Here is an 18746-nt window from a genome sequence, read left to right as displayed (position 1 = left end):
ATTCTCACTTAATTGAAAAAGATTATCAATGCTAAAGTACATTTAGGGCCTGGATTTAAGGGCCTTTGCATGTATCTGGCACTATATTCTGGGCTAGTTACTCCTAAAGCAGCCCCCCATCATCAAGGTTGGAAAGCAGGCTATACCAGGACAGCCTCGTCAAACTATCAGGCAGTCCTGCAGCATCCCCCTGGCAATGTAAACCCAGCCTTAGCCCTAGTCAGCAATACATGTGCCCGTCTCCCCTCCATATCCCCCCACAGTGACATACCAGCCTTGTGCCGAATAGCACAGTGGTACTACGTGGCACATTGTGGGTGCCAGAGTTAGTGTCAAGTATAAAAATCATTTGGTACCTTGTGGAACTGCATGTCCCAGAAAACCTTGGTACCTATTACTTGCTAGGATATCCTGGAGCTTGTAGAATTACAAAAACAAATCCTTTGACAAGGACAGATGGGCTACATATCACGTTGGACACATATCTCCCAACACTACTGTCACCTTAACAAGCTTTATCCAAAATTCTTCTCAACTTGAGTAAACATAAACTAACAAACCTAATCCTGCTGAGCATAAATGTTTGGCAAAAAATTCAATTGCACTGGTTTTATTTTCACATTGTAGCTTTTAGCAAAACTACACTAACTCGTGAATGGAAGGATACAGAGCAAGGGGACACTGTAATTGATATTTAATAAAATGTGCAACAATCTAACATCTCTGCTTGTAATCAAACCATAAAGCCTTTTTAGCAATATATATATAATTTATTTACATTCAAGTCACCTAAAAGTACTATACACCTTCAGCGGAATGAACATAATATATACATAAGGCCAAGTGTAAATACTTGAATGCACTTTAATACAGAATGTAGAAAAAAAACACTGGTCATTACACATTTTTATTGTTCAAATGATATTTCTTCTCGTTTGAAAATAAAAAATAAATAAAACACTTGTGCGCACACTTCCACAATCAAACACACTCATTCATTCACTCCTGGAGCAGGGAGTGCTCTCATTTTGCATATACAGCTGGCTTGAGGGGTGAAAGGGCCAATAAACTATATTTGTTTGTATTTCTCCCTTGATGCTTGTGTAGAAAATGATCTCGGATGACCTTATGGCTATTACATAGGGTATTAGTGGGAATTCTTTTTCAAACATATTGCACCTTTCTCCACTTACCTGGATATGGGTGTTGGTAAAAACTGAACAACACAAAGACTGGGTGTCACTGTCGCACCTTCACTGACAAGGTAGCAATACAAGACACTTGGTTTAAAGAGAGAAGTAAAGTCTGTGGTGATTGGTGGGTTCATTCCCTGGGAGTGACGTGTGGTCATTTTTTTTTTTACTCCAGTGCATTTGGTACGGGATGGTGTTGGTGTTCTTGTAGAAGGGTCCACAATATGAAACAAAACAACTTTATAGACAATGGCTTTTTAATGCCTTTTTTTCAATGTGGAATCTTTCTTCGTTGTTCAAGTTTGATCTTACATTTAATATGTTTACGTGAGAGCAGCATTAATATGATGTATTTAGCTGCCTATGAAGGTGGCTACATCTCTGAAAATCCTGCTCTGCATAAAGGAGCTGAACATCTCTTTAACCCTTTCACTGGCAGGGGTTTTAAACCCATGAAAAGATGTGTTTGAAGCCCTCCACCCCCACAGTTGCCAGGGAGGGGGCATTTTAAAGAGTAAAGTCCACGGACCTGGTATCGGGAATGTTAGAGTCCTTTGGCCAAGCCTTGACATGGGACTTGCTGGAAATGTGCAGGTGACTGATACACTTTCAGCACTCTGCCTCTGACATCATGTACATGAGAGAGTCTTGTTTCCCAATCTCTGCCACAGCTGCTGCCAACCTCGCCAGGTTCCCACTGGGGAAGTTTTGTGCCTCCCAGAGATTAAGGAGGATGGCAGTAGGGCTTGACTTGGAGATGAAGAAACCTAAATGGCTGTAATAAGAAAGACAGAAGAGATTATGTCAAGTCACTTACTAATGGATAGCAGATATTCTCTAAACGAGGAATTGTGGATTATTCTTAGTCTTCACGTTATTTTCAGAAATGTACCGAAGTTCTGTATTGAGTTTGATGCCCAACCATGGCCTTACCTGTGTGGAGTTTGTATGTTCTCCCCATGTTTGCATGGGTTACCTCCAGGTGCTCCGGTTTTCTCCCACACTCCAATAACGTACTGGTAGGTTAAATTGGCTGCTGTTAAAAATAGACCTTAGCCTCTCTCTGTCTGTCTGTGTGTTTGGGAATTTAGACTGTAAGCTCCAATGGGGCAGGGACTGATGTGAGTGAGCTCTCTGTACAGCGCTGTAGCACTAGTGGCGCTATATAAATAGCTGATGATGATCATCATCCTACTTATTTGTAAAGACATCAGTTCTGCTTATGCTAAAGCTTCTATCAGCAGATGCAAATCGTATTAATGAGAATGTGACAAGTTAGATAGGATAGAGTAACATGTCGGCAGCAAAATTCTGAACACATATCAATAGTGTAATTTACTCTTAAATGAGAAAATAGGCAAAGTCTTTATTTGATAAAATTTGCATATCTCCAAAATATATCAATTATCACTCCTTGGCAAAAGTTTTAAACTTATGTAATATAAATCAAGTTCTGCCAAACAGCAGAGCAGATAATGAAGGCAGGGGGCATGTACCTCTCTCTTCATGTCCCGGTAAATCTATGTGCAATTGCTGCGTAAATGTATTTATTATCCCTTTTGTTTATTTATAAAGCACCACCATTTTACATAACGCTGCATAGAGAATACTTAGTTATTCACATCAGTACCTTCCCAATTAAAGCTTAAAGTCTTACTTCTCTAAAAAACCACACACACACTTATGTCAGCAGCCAGTTAAAGTGTCAGTATGTTTTTGGACTGTGTGAAAAAAACCTATGTAAACAGAGAACATACAAATGCCACACAATTCTTGTCTTTCCGGTAAGAATCGAATCCATGGCCCCAGACCTGTGACACACCTCCAATAGTCCTGATTATGAGGACTTTTGTCCTGATTTGGGGACAGTTGGAAGACATGTCCCACTGAGTGACGCCTCTTCAATGCCGCACTGTCCAAAAGCAGGTGTGTCCGGCCTTGAAAGGGTGTTTTAAGAGGAGGGAAGGTGGCTGGGGGCGGCTCAGCGGTTCCAAAGGGAGGACGTCCTGTCTATTGTGACCACTCCCCTTTTCATTTGCACTCACCACTTTACACACTATGTCCTAAATGTCAAATAAAAAATGTTGGGAGGTGACAGTGAGGATGCAATGCTAACCACTGTGCCACAGTGCTGATGATATGGTCAGTAGATAACCTACACTGTCAGTGCTAACTGCATTATAGAGTGATTGGAATAGATAATATCACACTCTATGAAGACAGGTAAGAAATTTTATCATCTGCCTTCAAATACTTAAATCATAAAAACACCCAACAACCCATGTATATTTGTTTAACATAACCTGATTCATAATGCTTCTGGAAGCACAGGGTTAAAGAATGAAACAGCTCAGCCAAATAGAGGTGCAAATATTGATTTATGGATCGAGGCATGTCTCAGATAAGCTTACATTCACATGAGCAATATTTCTTATGTTCCTCCTTGTACTCATCCACCTGCTTACCCAGCACAGCAAGACTTCAGGTTCATGCAAAGGCCATGAATGGTTTGTGACCGCGGCCCCTGTCAAATGGGTCTGTAACTGTATGGCGTGACAGTAACAGATTAGGCTATTGCACACTAGAAGGAAGCAGACTGGGGTGACTTGACTTGCACTCTGAGGTTTTGCTACTTTTAAAGAATAAAAAAAATTATAATTTGTACCTATTTGTGTATACTGTACAAATAACAATATTTATATAGAAAGTTATTAATATAAATCCCTGTTAGGAATCTAAAAATGTCTGTTTACCCCAGATGTATATGAGCTGGAAATTTCTAGATTGCAAGCTAAAGAATCCATTGCTTATTTAATGGGCAGTTGCAGTGGTGTCTACTTAAATGTAAATTATGGTCACAAAACGATTTGTGTACTTCAATGTGTGTTTTCATGTGTGACTCTTCTTGGTGAATAAAACAAGGGAACTTCAGCATCATGAGATTTTGCTTAATTATCTTGATTTGCAAAAGCAAGATTTTACATAGGGTCTACTGGGAAATGCCTAAAGGGTTGGAGAAATTTGTGACAGTTACATACATCTCCCCTCCTCTAGGCTTCTCAAGCATCCCTAACAGATCCTGTTTTGTGTATATCCTTAATTGTCATACCCACATAAATCAATGTGTTTGACAGGGTCAGTAATGATCCCACCAGTTCATCAAGCTACCCGAGGATCATAAACAACTCTGACAGCCATTGTCAATGTCAGACTGGGCACCAATCTGCCAGTAACCAGAGCTGCTCTCTCACTCTCTAGCCAATCAGTTTAGTTACTTGAGGATGGGCTCGCGGTCTGTCATTTGCATCGCTGCTCCTCTAGGATCAAGTCTTGTGTCCGCTATTATGATTTTTTTTTTTATTTATAACCAATGGAGCACTGAAGAAGAAGCAAAAACAAAAGTATATACCAAAGAAATAAGAAGTAAGATGAAGATACCATATTATTTGAATGAACAATAAATAACAAATACAACGAGGTATAGGCTATGCCTTTAGGGCATGCTGGTGCTTGTAGCTTGTAGATCTGGCAGAGCTTACAGGAACCAGTAATGCCACATACCAAAAATACTATTATTTAGGTATTTTTACCAAATTACCCAATGCTCTGGTAGCTGTCATGCTGGTGCTTGTAGTTCTACAAGTGTCAGCATGCCTAAGAAGACAATGGTGACTTGTAGGTCCACAACAGTGCTTAAAGATTTTTTATTTTTACATTATACTATTACCGCAGCCTAAAGTGTGCTAGCCAGAACCCTGGTGCTATTCATTTAAAGGGGGATGCATTTTTTTGGCAGACATGATTTCCCTATAGAATTCATCACTATGTCCCACTATGCCAAGTTTACCCAATGCTACAGTGATCCTTGTGGGACCGGCCCAGCCTATCATAGCTTGGTGCTGGTTGCGGAATTTGCGAAGGGACCCCATGCTGATCGTTCCCACATGTTAGCTATAAGCAGCCCAGGCTTTGAGTGCTAACGCTCAGTTCACTTTGGGTGGGGCGAGCTAGAAACTTTGTCAGGGTTTTTATTTATTTAATAATTAATACTGCAATGGTCCATACTGAAGGCCAGGGGTCAAACACTTCTAAGAGATGTGCCAGGGGTCAGGTGTCGAGCCCCTGAAGTAGATACACTGGCATTACTGGAGATGTAGACTACTCAGAACAGCATACATGTTCAGGAAGCATGCCATACTTGCATGTGTATGCCTTTTAGTATATATTGGCATATATAACTATACCCCCCAACATTTGTGATTGAGGTCATTACCTCAATCTATCCCTTCATTTTTGATCCACCCAGACCATGACAAGAAAATGAAACCGTGCTACCCAATTGCAAAGACTGATTTTTTTTTTTATTATTGTGGAGAATAGGACTGTTGGGGATATGTGTAATATAGATTGGTATAACGATAATAGGCATGCCTAGGTATATTTGCTGACCATTTTGCCTATATGATATTTAGTGCACCTTACATCAGCTTACAACATGACAGCCACCACCATAAAGTCACACCTAATTATTTACAAAACCACATCCTCAAAATTGCACACAGCTTTCCCATCGCCCCATATTTTATTTGATTAAGGGACCACCTTTGTCTAGTGTGTATAAATCTTTTTCTGATAAATAGAAATACAAGCGCCTTCATATATGTCACTGAAAGGTAGGTCCAATATAGAGGGAAACACATCACCAAAGGAAAAAGGGGATATAAAATTGTAACAATATAAACAGAAGGGATAAAATCAAACAATTATGCAACTAAAATACTTCATATGGAGCAATAGTTTCAAGCAATGAGTAATGGCCAAAGAGTGTAATGAAGGAGAGTACGTTGCAGCAGTCCAGGGTTGCCTGACACAAAGGAGTTTACCATGTTTTACTAGGTACTAACAACAAAGGTGGTAGACAATGAAGCTGTGGATTAATGTTTGGTATTTTTAGAAATATATGGGCTATCTACGTCCAAGTAAACTTAATTATTTCAGAGACCACTTTAACCATTTGGACATTTAGCATGATTTTGGAGTGTTTACTTGTAGGAGGGCATATATAAAGACAGAACTGTGGATGACAGTATATGATTATTTTACATGTATATGATGTCATACCATACTGAAGACTAGTACAGTGGGGCCATTCCTGAGATGTCTCCTGTTTACTAGCCAATTAGTTGTGTAATATGGTCCATGTAGCCCATTTAAATGGTATTTAGCATCGTCATCATCATCGTTTATTTATAAGATGCCACAGATTCTAGAATGACTTGTTGTGACAGCATCCTATTGGAATAAATGTGAATTCCAGTTAAGAGAGAGAATCCGTGGAATTGGCTGTTTCTGGAAGTTGGACAATGCTCCACACCTTCTGGCATCAAGAACACAGCTAATTGGCAGGAACTTTCCCTGAGTTATTTGTAACGTTTTTATAAATTCGTGTGCCAGACAACAATTACCAGGCAGCAGCCAAAAATTATTATTCTGTTGCATTAAACTTTTGGTGTGAAATGTTGGAAATTCTTTTCTGCTATGAAGGAAACAAAAAATAGAGAATACATAGAACATCTAATAATTGTGACATTTTCTTCTACAGTTTTTTTGTGTGTGAGGGTGCATAAAGGGGCAATGAAATGACTGGTTGCTATGGTTTTTGAGTTAGTGCTCTTATCTGTAGATTGTAAAAAGTGATATAGGCGAGAAGGACAAGCATTTCACAGCAGAGAAAAACATTACTTAAAATGTTGCTACATTAAAGTATAACCCAACAAAATCGGTATATGATACTGATTTTAGATAGGTACAGAGCCTGTTGAGAAATAAATGTCATTTTAATGCAGATTGATCACACCTGGCTACATTCTGACATGTATTATTAAGGAGTTCTCAAAGATAAGCAAGCAGGGACAGTTAATTTACTTGACTGCCAACCTCTATTAAAGTAGTTTGTGCAAAATACAAATACAAAATGTATCATAAGAATACAATAAAATACTTTTTTTTATTATTGTAAGAAAATATATCATATGTTATGCCTTTTTTGCTAATTACTTTTAAGAATAATTATCTAATTTCATGGGAGGCTAAACCACATTTCTTCCAGAGCAGAAAACAAAAATTGCAGGAAGCTCCATCAATTCACATGTACCTAACAAAAGAATGGAATAGAGTGCAGGAGTCTCCCTGTGTTATTGTTCTGAAGAGGTAGCACTCATGAGCTAGATCCTCTCTACCCTCCGTCTCATATCTGCAACCTCCTATGTACATTTTCTGTATTTCTGTATGATTTATTATTTTGTATGATCTGTTATACAGACTGTTCGGCACTGTACAGGTTCATGGTGCCATACAAATAAACAATGATGAGAGGAAAAATAAGAGCTAGAATAGAACAGCATTTTCATCTGAAGTTTTTTTAAGACTCAAGTCAAACACTGAAGGACTATAAAAAAAAAAAAAAAAGAACACTGGAAAAATTCATATCCTCCAGTGGATACCAATGATTTTTAAATTGTTATTAACTTTATATAACATGACTGGCAGCCGACAGAGCTGATACATCATTCTCATAAATGATCCGAAAAATGAATAGCAATGTTTTCAAGTCATCTTTTCATCAACTGAAGCATGAATATAAACAATTTGAATGGACATGTACTTTGGGGTGATGTTGCACAGGTGATTTAAACACTGCTGATTTTTCAGCTGGTGCAGCGTTTTAAAGTGCTCAACTTAGGGTAGGAGTATTCCCCCTTCCCCTCATTACATGAAAGTGATTAAGCTCAGAAAACATTGCATGGAGAACTTTCAGATGTTAAATTGCTTTCATGCGATGGGGAGCAACAGTCCTCCTTCACTTTAACCCATCACCATTGTAGTCAACGAGCACTTGTATATTGCGCTTTTCTAGCTGAAAAAGTGCCAGTGAGTAAAGTGCCTGCATAGCACTACCCTTATGGTGCCCACGTATGGCAGATCCAGCCGCTTGGCCAGAACACATAACAGCCTGATCTTTGTCCACGATTGGTATCTACACTTTAGAATCGATAAAACTCACCAAGTAAAGCCCTTGAGGTTTTTTTATCTGGGTCCAGTCATTTCTAGTTATGCCCCTGTATCCAGCCATTTACACATTGAGCTGTTTTATACTGCACTGTATTGCAGTATAAAATGCTCCACTAACTTACCTGTCCAAATTCAGCTTCTGAGCCAACACTCTCCATTCAGCTCCATGTGATGATGGTTCATCTAAGCTTGTTATGATCTTCTGTCTCATCAGGAAGGGGATCTTGAAGGCGCTGGGACCCACCAGAGCTGCTGCAGCATCCTTTTCTCCTTCATTCAGCAGTATCTCCAATGGGCGATTTTCCTGAACCAAACCATTCTTAGTCAGAACCTTTATGTGACAGAGGTATAAATTGTCACAGCAGAAAGATAAGTCTCGGGTACAGGAGAAGGGGTGACATGAAAATGAAGCACCTCACCTACTCTCCCTAACACTACAATCAGAAGTGACCTATTTTTATCTAGTGTGCAGCTATCCTCAGCTTTCCAGTTCTCATTGTGTAGTCCTTTACAAATTGCACAGAGCAAGAGAAATGGGTTACATGTTGATCAAAGAAGAACTTGCCCTATTTCCAAGAAAGTCAGGAGAGTCGCTGTCCTAATCCACTCTTCACATGGTCATTGAACTCTTCGGCTAAAAGCTACATACTTCAGTGTTTAATTAATCTTCACATTTGATATTAGTTGCACAAATCCTTATACAGTGCTGTTTATTCTTACTGTTCTAGATTATCACAAAATCAGGCATCCCATATATATTCATTACTTTCCATGGATGTAGTAATTATGTGAATAACTTTTATAATCATGCACTAAATAATTGTAATGGTACGTAAATTATTACTAGCAGTATGAATATCACTTTGACATAACACTGAATTATTGACTCCACTGATTGAGCCCCAAAGAGTTTTCAGTTCCAGGAATAGTTTCCTCACTGCAGACGCTGCCCTCAACATGCACGTAAATGTCTCTAATGTATAAGTTATTAGTTACACCACTTCCTCTTTTCTGACACAATCTATAGTTATAACTGGTCCTCTCTTCATCCTGGGACACCCACCACTGTACCCTTGGACTTTGTAATAACTCAATGAGCAATCACTGGGAAAATACCATGACATGAAAAACAAGGAAATTCACAAGAACTATTTCTGCTTTTCAACAGAACACTGCAAATAGCTCACAACTAATTATAAGGCATTTATGAGTCAGTAGTTTCATTTAAGTTTATAGTCTGGCAAATTATGTTTTTGACTTGCCTAGAAAAATAAGTATAGCCAAAAGCGTCTTTATTATGTTTTTAAATTTTAGCCAATTTTAGATAAACTTAATTATTACTATTTAACTATTAAGTTACTCAATTGTTAATACCTACAACATCTACTTTTTGAGTTTAGATTTTGTGTTATAATGAGGAACATTTTCATACACAGTGGATTTCCCTCACCTTGTTTAGATTGATGTTGATGTTGAAGCTCTGACCGTCACCTTCCACTTGCCACACCCAGACCCTGCAGGAGAGGTCACACGTGCTGAGACTGAAGCGCTCCAACGTGAAAGTGCAGTGAAGGTTGTCATGTACTCCATTCCAAATGTGATAGAATGGGATCTCCTGCACCAAGGACAGTAATGGATAAGAGATGAAGAGATCTCAGACAACATTACTTAGGACTATCTAAAACACTTTTATTAGGTGACCTGGTCACAAGCATGGACCTACAGAGAGAATAAGAAGTGACTAGGATAACCTCAGCAGATTTGTTGTCTGTCTGCCAAATAAGCATAGAGCTGAACGACAGGCTAAACACAATCTATTAAAATGGTAGAAAGCTGTGATGTGAGCTAAGGTACACTGAAAAAAAATGTGCTCTTAAAATCAAACCTTCTGTTTCCCAATTACTTAACATTTTTGGATGTTTGTAGTTGCCTTATGTCTTTCTGCTACTACACTACAGTTGTGACTGTGTAGATAGATCAGAGTATGTTAGTAGTTTACAGCCTTCTTTTTAAATACCCAGAATGCTGTAATAGTTCCACTGGTGCGGTTACAATCTTTTAACCATCCTGCTATACATCAGCTCGGGATCACATGGTTTTAGAACGATGCTGACCGCAGCTCAGATTCGGTTAGCGGTAGAGATAAAGGCACATGAATGCCGAGAAGTGTAAAGGTTTAATCTAGTATAAATACATAACTCTAATGTTACTTGATGAATATGTGTCTGCTGCACCAACCTATTGTGACCAGTCGCACCTGGGCATGAATAGGACCTTTGTTTGGTTGGCATTGGCCCAGATAATGCCTGGGTTTTATGCATACCTGGTAGCTGGCCAAGAGCTTGCTCTTCCACATGGTGCTGTGCATGTCATGCACAGAAAGACGCAGATTGTGATAACTATCCTTAAAATGCAAGAGACGCGGCTCATCTAACAGCTGCCCCCCCTGTTGTTTCTCCAGCTGTATAACCTCCTGTGGAATAAACATTTACAGTTATAAAGGGATAAAGCATATTGTACATGATTACTGTATGTAAACAAAAAGAACAGGTAACATTTATGCATTAATACAGCTACAAGTACCAAAACTATTTGTTATTAGAGCCGGGTGAGGACAATCTGCATGTATCACACATTGTCCTGTATATACTGTTTCAGCTTGCCATGTATGTGAGATTGTCATGGATGTATGGAAGTTGGCTGATCCTACAGCTGTGTCTGGCTGCCATCCTCGAGGGGACAAATACACGACGGGGCACAGCTGGCTCTCTAACGCCGCTAATGAACTTTGTTTTATGTCAATTCAAGATTGTTCAAGTGAGTGCTTTCTATAGAGGCCTAAAGCACTGAAAGACGGATGTAAGGGAACTTCAGTGATAAGTGGCTTGTTACTACATTCACACACAATGAAAGACTGCATAACCCAACTGAAATTATAAAGATTAATCTTAATGCATTCTTCTGAGGAGATTAATTTATGATGCCATTTTCACTATTGTAGAAGTGCAGTTGCTTTGATTGTTTTTTTGCTTTCATTACCTGACAAGGCATTGTGTAATCTGGCATCTGTCTTGTGTCTGCCGAGCACTGCTCTAGCTCATTGTTATCATATCTAGTCCAGGTGCGTCTTTAAAAGCCAATGTTATAAGTGTGCTTCCCAAACACCCAGAATCCTCCTGTTCTTCTCCTCATCAGCACTCCTACACGGCACATCTCCATCAGTGAGCCCAGTAATGAATTATTGTATTACATCATGTTTTATGTGCTCCATAATCAACAGTCTCACATCATTAGAGTCAGTGAACCACATCCAGGCTTTAATGGCTGTGCTTTATGTGTGGCCTTCTCCTCTCACTCACCTTCATGGCATCTTGTGTGTCAGTGATGCAGTACACTCGCAGGCTGTACTCTAGAGCTGTGCAGGAGGTGGGGGCAAAGAGCATCAGCTTCAGGCGTTTTGTGGCTGACATGCTGAGCGACTCTCCCACCAGAGCAAAGCGTCCCAGCTGCTCTGTGAATAGGTAACAGCTGCGGGACTCCAGGTGACAGTAATAGTGGTGTGATGGGCTTCCCCCGTCAAGTTGTAAGACATCCTAATAACGGCAAGTCATACGGACATGATCAAAATTGTATCTGTAAAAGTATAGCTGACATATTAATTCACGTTGTACGAGTCACTAATTTAAATTCAGCCATGCCATAAAACTTGGAACAATTGTTATATTATTATATGATAATCTATAAAATGTCAACATACACTCCAGTGTCTTGTTTGGATAATACAACACAAATCTGAACTCACTATGGTTTACTATGCAGGGCTTTTAAAACTGTAATTTCTCTAATTAGCAAATGCTGCAGACTGGGCAGACAGATCCTTATATTATGATAGTTGAAAAATGTGTGTGTCTGTCGCCCTGCGCCCCAGTGAGCTGGGCAGCGATGATTTGGATTACTGAGAGAGGAGGACTGTATGAGAAAGATGACAGAGTAATGTACAAGGGATTCATAAAACGGATATCATGTGGAAGAATCAATTGAAATGCACAAAAGAAAGGCACATAAAGTAAAATAAGAGAGAAAGAAGAGCTGCCACCCACCACAACAATGTTGACAGTTATGATATTAGTCTAATATAAGCATTAAATTACAGCTTGTAGCTACAGAAATATATGATATTGTAAGAGGCTGTCAGCCCATATCAACCATCATCAAACTTTATGTTGAACCTGTTGTCTAGACATCATTATCCATTTGCAAGACCATGACATTATCACTGTAGAGAGTACACAGTATATGTTCTGAATCCCTCATATGACCCATAGTCAGCTTGATCAAAGCACAGCCTCCTACAATAATCACAATCAACCAGGGACCTATTTTATTCACTGGGAATGTTTCTTACCAAACTACACCCTCAAGGCACCCAATGGTATTATAGTAATAATGTCAACCTGTATACAGGTCAGACATACCATCCTGGTGTGCCTCAGTCATGTAACACTATTAACATGCCATACAGTATCCATAGGGACAAATACTGTATCATATAGGATTGCTACATCAAAGAGCTAACATCACCACAAGACTACTTGGCTATCAATGCGCTCCTACATCTTTTCTATAGTGAAATTTACTCAACATAAGAGGTTAACCTTCAGACTGGATGGAGAGGACACTTATCATAGATGCCCAGTTCTAGCACATTTCCAAGGACCAAGATTTGCATTGGCTCCATTTGTATAATTGCTTTTTATGCACTTTATAATTTTAGGGTTTTTTGTAGCGTTGGCTAGAGATTAAGTATACACTGACATTGAACTCATGTTGTTAATTGTTAGTCACAGCCCTAAAGCCCGAGACATGGTCCTCACCCGCACTTATTGCTATCATTTCTTATGAAATTATTTAATAAAACAGCCTTCACAGTCATTGTACAATACATCATTGACCTAAAGACCAGCAATGAGATACAGATATAACATGATCATTGTTTGTTGCCCAATTTCTATTGCAGATTGTTATGATTATTCATTTGACAGATATTTTATGTGGAAAACAATGAGATGTTCATATTATTATCAGATGAAGAGAGTAAGTACATTGTCAGTAGCTGTGACTAGATGCCACTTGTATTGTATTCTGGGAGATAAAGGCCAAATAAAATACTATGTAGAAAGAAAGAAAAACACTATGTGCAGTTCAGATAATGAGAATGAGAATCCAAGGATCCTCTTATCAAATTAAACTGCAATTTAAGCCCCTTCTGCGCTGTCACTTAAAGAAATAGTAATTTTAGTTTCATTGCTAGATAGGGTCTTGGAAGCTGTGACTGCAGCTTGTCATAATGTACAAATTAGTGTTGTCCTTTTTATTTGTGACACAATATATTATTGAATACAATGTGTCAGAGAAGATATTTTTTGCTCTTTGGTAAAAGCTGTCAGACAAATAGCAGATTTGGTGCAGGTTTGTCCATAAACGTAATATAGAAAAAGATGATCTAACAGGAACAAAGGAGTACAGATTACTATTTACTCTACTATGCAGAACCCTTGGCCCAATTACTAGTATGAAATTACATACTGTAATGGGGCCTCAATTTCCAGTACAGTAAAAGTGATCTGAATTTTAGTAAGGATTGGTTTAATGTGTGCACTTTCTACAGAATTCAGTAGTTTGACCAATGCATAAGGCAGTGACACCAGCAACATGAGATATTTACTATATTAAAGAGAACTATGATTTATTTCCTCTTGTATTTTTCTTTAAAAGCAGACATTGTCAACAGATATCACATACCTAGCATTACCATTGTTAGGATGGTCAGCCTGTATGGCTGTCCCTCAAGTGATTGCCAGCTGGTCGATGTGGGCATACTTGGAATAATGGATAGGCATTCTATGCTTGCAACTGTTATTTATGACTTTCTGGAGTTTTAACCCTGAGGACACCTAATTTTGTCTGGTATGTAACGTCTGTCGGCATTGCCTTCTGTTTCCCCCCTGATGACAACAGACAGGAGTACTGAAGTAAGAGAGGCGAGGCAGCCAGGTTATCGTGATATTATGGGGCGGTAGTTGGCCATGTGGCTTTAAAGCGGCAGTGTTTTCTATGGGAGACCCATGTGGGAACCATCTATTTAAAATTCTGGCTCCTCCGCCCTTGGAGATTGGCAGACATTTTAGCCAGGAGCCGGGAAGGAGGAGGTTGTCCCAGGTCCCCGACAACGGAGGGGTGCATTACGGATGCTGCAAAGGCACCAGATAGAGCCGAGTAAGGGAAGTAGAAAGAACCCCTACTTATTAAGCAACCCTGATAGAAGGGGTTAAAGGCCACAATCAGGTTAAAGCCCCATAGAGAGCGGTAGAGATAGATCCACAACTTCAGGGGTACCCCAAGAAGAGGCACCAGTGTGAATTTGTACATAGAGGCTGGCACAGTCACAAGTCTGGACAAGAGGGGGAGAGTCCCCACAAATAAAGTCTTTGGATGAGAAGTTGCCTGCGAGAACTTGCCTGGTAGCATGGTTGGAAGGGGGATGCTGTGAGAGACTGATAATGTGCAGTGGGAAAATCCCCAGTGACTGGGGTGTATTGTCTGAAAGCAATCTGGAAGTGTTTCCTTAAGAGTGGTTGCCAGCTTCAGCAGAGTGTAAAGGAAGGCCCCCTTGGAAAGTACCCCGTACCGTGAGGAATCCCTCGATATTGGGATGATAGGAGAAGCGTACAAGAACCTCTAGTCCATGCCTACTTTGTTTGTAAGCATGATTATCACTGACTGTTTGCTGTGCAACATCTACACCCACACATGCAGAGTTTACAAACTGCCAGTATTGTTTAATTTCTGCTAAGTGTGTGCTGGAGGAGGTGAGCATTTAAATATATTTTGTACCATATTGCAACTGTTATGCTTATGTGCTGTAGGAGGATAATGAATAAAGTTTTGTCTGCATTTAGAACTGAGATTCTCTGATGATATTTATGCTCCATCATGCTTTTCCAGCATGATGGAACACCTTCCCATAAGGCAAAAGTGATAACTTAGTGACTCAGGGAACAAAACATCGAAATTTTGGGTCCATGGCCAGGAAACTCCCCAGACCTTAATCCCATTGAAAACTTGTGGTCAATCCTCAAGAGGCAAGTGGACAAACAAAAACCCACAAATTCTGACAAACTCCAAGTATTGATTAGGCAAGAATGGGCGGCCATCAGTCAGTATGTGGCCCAGAAGTGGATTGACAGCATGCCAGGGCGAATTGCAGAGGTCTTCAAAAAGAACACTGCAAATATTGACTCTTTGCATAAACTTACATAATGTATGGTATGGACGAACCCGAAGCCGTGCAGTCGATTCAAGGTCTGGGTTTATCTTAAGTGCGTGTTTTTTTAGCCATATCATTTGCACCAGCTACAGGGCAGATGTAAGTGCCGACTGATAGTGATTGTATTAAAAACTACACGTATGCGTGGCACTAGATAGCACACAACTTATGTATGCAAGTAATAGAAACGATATCAAATGTATTAATGATTATACTATCGTAAGTTGGTCATTTCTTTTATTATATTTTTCTTTTTTTGCGTGCGTTCTGATGGTATTTAATATTGCACATATGCATGTGCGTATCCTGCAGTCTGTTCTGTCTGGTAACATACAACAAGTACTGTTTAGGCAGAGCATAATTATACCGAGATTCAAAAGGAAACATATGTTGTGATCCACTTAAGTATGATTGCGGGAGCACGTATGCTCAAGTTCCGTACTCGTTTTAAAAACGCAGCGTGCACGCAAGTTGCAATCAAGGATCAATCAGGCCCACAATGTGAACGCACATAATTTGTGGGCTGTACAATAATGATAATGGAGCCTAACAATTCACTATGACATCACTGGATCTATGGAACTGAAAAGCTGTATTCCCATGAATAGTGTTTCAGCCCACTAAATGGTTGCCACCACTGTGTGTAAGGGAACAGGTTCACTTCCATTTTACCTGCCAAATCAAGGAAAATGGTACCTTTCATTTAAAATTAGAAAAAAGTATGAGAGAAATAAGGTACAGAATTATTCAGGTCAAAGTGTTTTACGAAAGCTTTTGTAGAAAAAGAAGTGACAAAAGAAATTTCCCTTTAAATTGGATTTTCTGAAAGAATAGGCTTGACGTGCACAAAAGCAGACTTCTTTCAAAAAGAAATTGCAGAAGTAAATCATTCAGCAAGATAGAGATTTAAATACACTTAATTGCAATATGTGATACAGTACTTGCAATGAAAACATCACATGCATCAAACCTTGAATAGAATTCAGGTTCCCACATACCTGCACAGCTTCTGAAATATTGAATGAGTATTGCGACTGAAGTACTGATTCTTAAATTAAATGGATCTCCAAGTTTCGGTCCAGTGAGGCCTCCAGGGATCTGGAAACCCCCCCAAGTGCGTGTCTGCTGGTATGCTGTATTAATAAACTCATCTGACTTATATAAAGTCCTGTGGACATCTGAGTTTCCGTAAGTACTACTCACTTTAGGTGAAAAGGGTTGCTATAAATGAAAACTCCACTAGCCTCTTCACTGTTGTTTATCAACAGTGAATGGGCCCAGACATGACAAATAGACTGAATAATAGCCTAATTATAATGTATAATTATTAACACACATATCATTCATGATGAAAATAAGCAATGAAACTGAGGCCCTACATCTGTCTAGTATTTTCTGATAAAATGCCCAAGGCATCATTTAAATTAGCTGTTCACATGAACTGAAGATCCTACAACAGTAATGTAGTGTGATCATCCAGAACTAATTAGATACCTGTTTTATAAGATGGTACTGTGATGTGACATTTCTCACGAACACAGTGGGCATCTTTTTCACTCTTCCATTCTTACTCATAGATATTTGTGAAGAAGTGAATTTAGAGAAACTAATCAGCGGCAACACAAATGTAATGCCCATTTAGATATGTTTTATATGTATAAGTGCAAACATTTCCAATTGGAACAAATTAGCCCCTGCCACCAATACACACAAACCATACCCTGATCAGCTCATGTCAACGCTATTTATGGTGAAGCCATATCTCTTATGCGATAGACAATACCACTTTTGGGTGCTGAAAGGAGGGAATGTCCCATACAGGGATGGACTAACCATCTGGCAATTCAAATGCCAGATGTGCTGGTGTCCTGATGGGCTGAGCTAGCACTTTATTACTAGATATATTTACTTGAATGGAAATATCAACTAATGCTTATATATACACCAATATATGCCAATATATATAATTAACTACTCCGAAATGGTAATTCTAATATGGAAATAAACAGTTATGTCTTTTTGGAAGTTACTTTCTATATAGTAATGTTTACTTCTAGTTTTCATTCTTTTAGACGTGGAACACAGATCATGTTCTAAGCATATCTGTTTCATTGAAAAACAATAGCTCTCTGAACTTCATCCATCTATTAATGAATGGGCCTGAGAATATACCACAAAACTAGATATTTTTTAAAAACGCTGGGACAATAAACAAGAAATAGCAACAGTAGACCAGAGTACCTACCCAGAAATACACATAAATTATTGACAGTTATTATATTAGTTTAGCATTGGCTAGGGGCCCCAAGCACCAGCTTGCAACTAGTGAAAAACTGCATTATAAGTAGCCGCCGGCCCATGTCAGCCATCATCCACTTTTATTGTGCACCTGCTGCCTAGACATCATTATCCAGCAGCAAGAACATGACATTATGAATGTAGAGAGTGCACAGTACATTTTCTGCATCCTTCAAGTCCAACATCATAGATAGCTTCATCAACTTACAGACTGTTCAACAAACGCAACCAGCCAGGGACCTACTCTGCTCACTGGGAACATCTATATCATACTACAGCCTCAAGGCACACAATGTTATTATTACAGCCCGACCATTTACCTAGTATGAAGATTAATGCTGTGTGAGGATAAAGGGGAAATTCACCCTATTCAAGATCAACATATATTTATATTTTCTTTTTTATTACTTTCTTTCAATTACAAATGTTTAGGAACACATTTTGCAATAAGTGAGTCCCTGTAAAGGATCAGTAAGTAGCTATAGGAAAGTAGAAATATCATTGGCAGTCTGGTGGTGGTTGTAGACCTAGTCTCCCTGAATCAGTCACAGACACTAGTGAAACATGCCTTAAGGCAAGTGCAGTAGTCATGCTAAGGGTGGTAGTATACACTGTACCAGCTGAGAAAAGAAGTTCCAGAACTATTTAATTGCTATAGGTTACCATTCAGTTTCTTAGTCTTCCTATATATATATCTGGAGGAGCTAATAGCCCAAGACCCAGGCTTGGCAGTCATGATTTTGACAGGAGGTCTAAACAATATTCTTCCTTCACTGGATAGCTTGTGGATATTATTCATTTTCGGATGTCACCTCTTACTTCTTAGAAGCAGATTGTCACGAATCGGATTCTTAGTC

General features: G+C 39.2%; 1 protein-coding gene across 4 annotated transcripts in view; it reads right to left on the bottom strand.

Moving 5' to 3' along the window:
• Window positions 1–594: 594 nt before the first annotated feature.
• The window catches only part of UNC5A (unc-5 netrin receptor A), a 281379-nt gene continuing 263227 nt past the window's right edge, over window positions 595–18746 (bottom strand). For 3 of the 4 annotated variants that reach the window (XM_075209142.1, XM_075209141.1, XM_075209144.1), the window contains exons 12-16: window positions 11624–11857; window positions 10588–10737; window positions 9715–9879; window positions 8387–8595; window positions 595–1968 (exon numbers count right to left, since the gene is read on the bottom strand). In XM_075209142.1, coding sequence (XP_075065243.1) covers window positions 1803–1968; window positions 8387–8595; window positions 9715–9879; window positions 10588–10737; window positions 11624–11857 — 924 coding nt within the window. In that variant the 3' untranslated portion in view covers window positions 595–1802. The remainder of the gene's footprint in view (window positions 1969–8386; window positions 8596–9714; window positions 9880–10587; window positions 10738–11623; window positions 11858–18746) is intronic. The other variant, XM_075209143.1, reaches the window with a different exon arrangement.

Source organism: Mixophyes fleayi, chromosome 4 (assembly GCF_038048845.1).
Source record: "Mixophyes fleayi isolate aMixFle1 chromosome 4, aMixFle1.hap1, whole genome shotgun sequence".
In the NCBI taxonomy this organism is placed as follows: domain Eukaryota; kingdom Metazoa; phylum Chordata; class Amphibia; order Anura; family Limnodynastidae; genus Mixophyes; species Mixophyes fleayi.
This window is presented reverse-complemented; position numbering and strand designations above follow the sequence as displayed.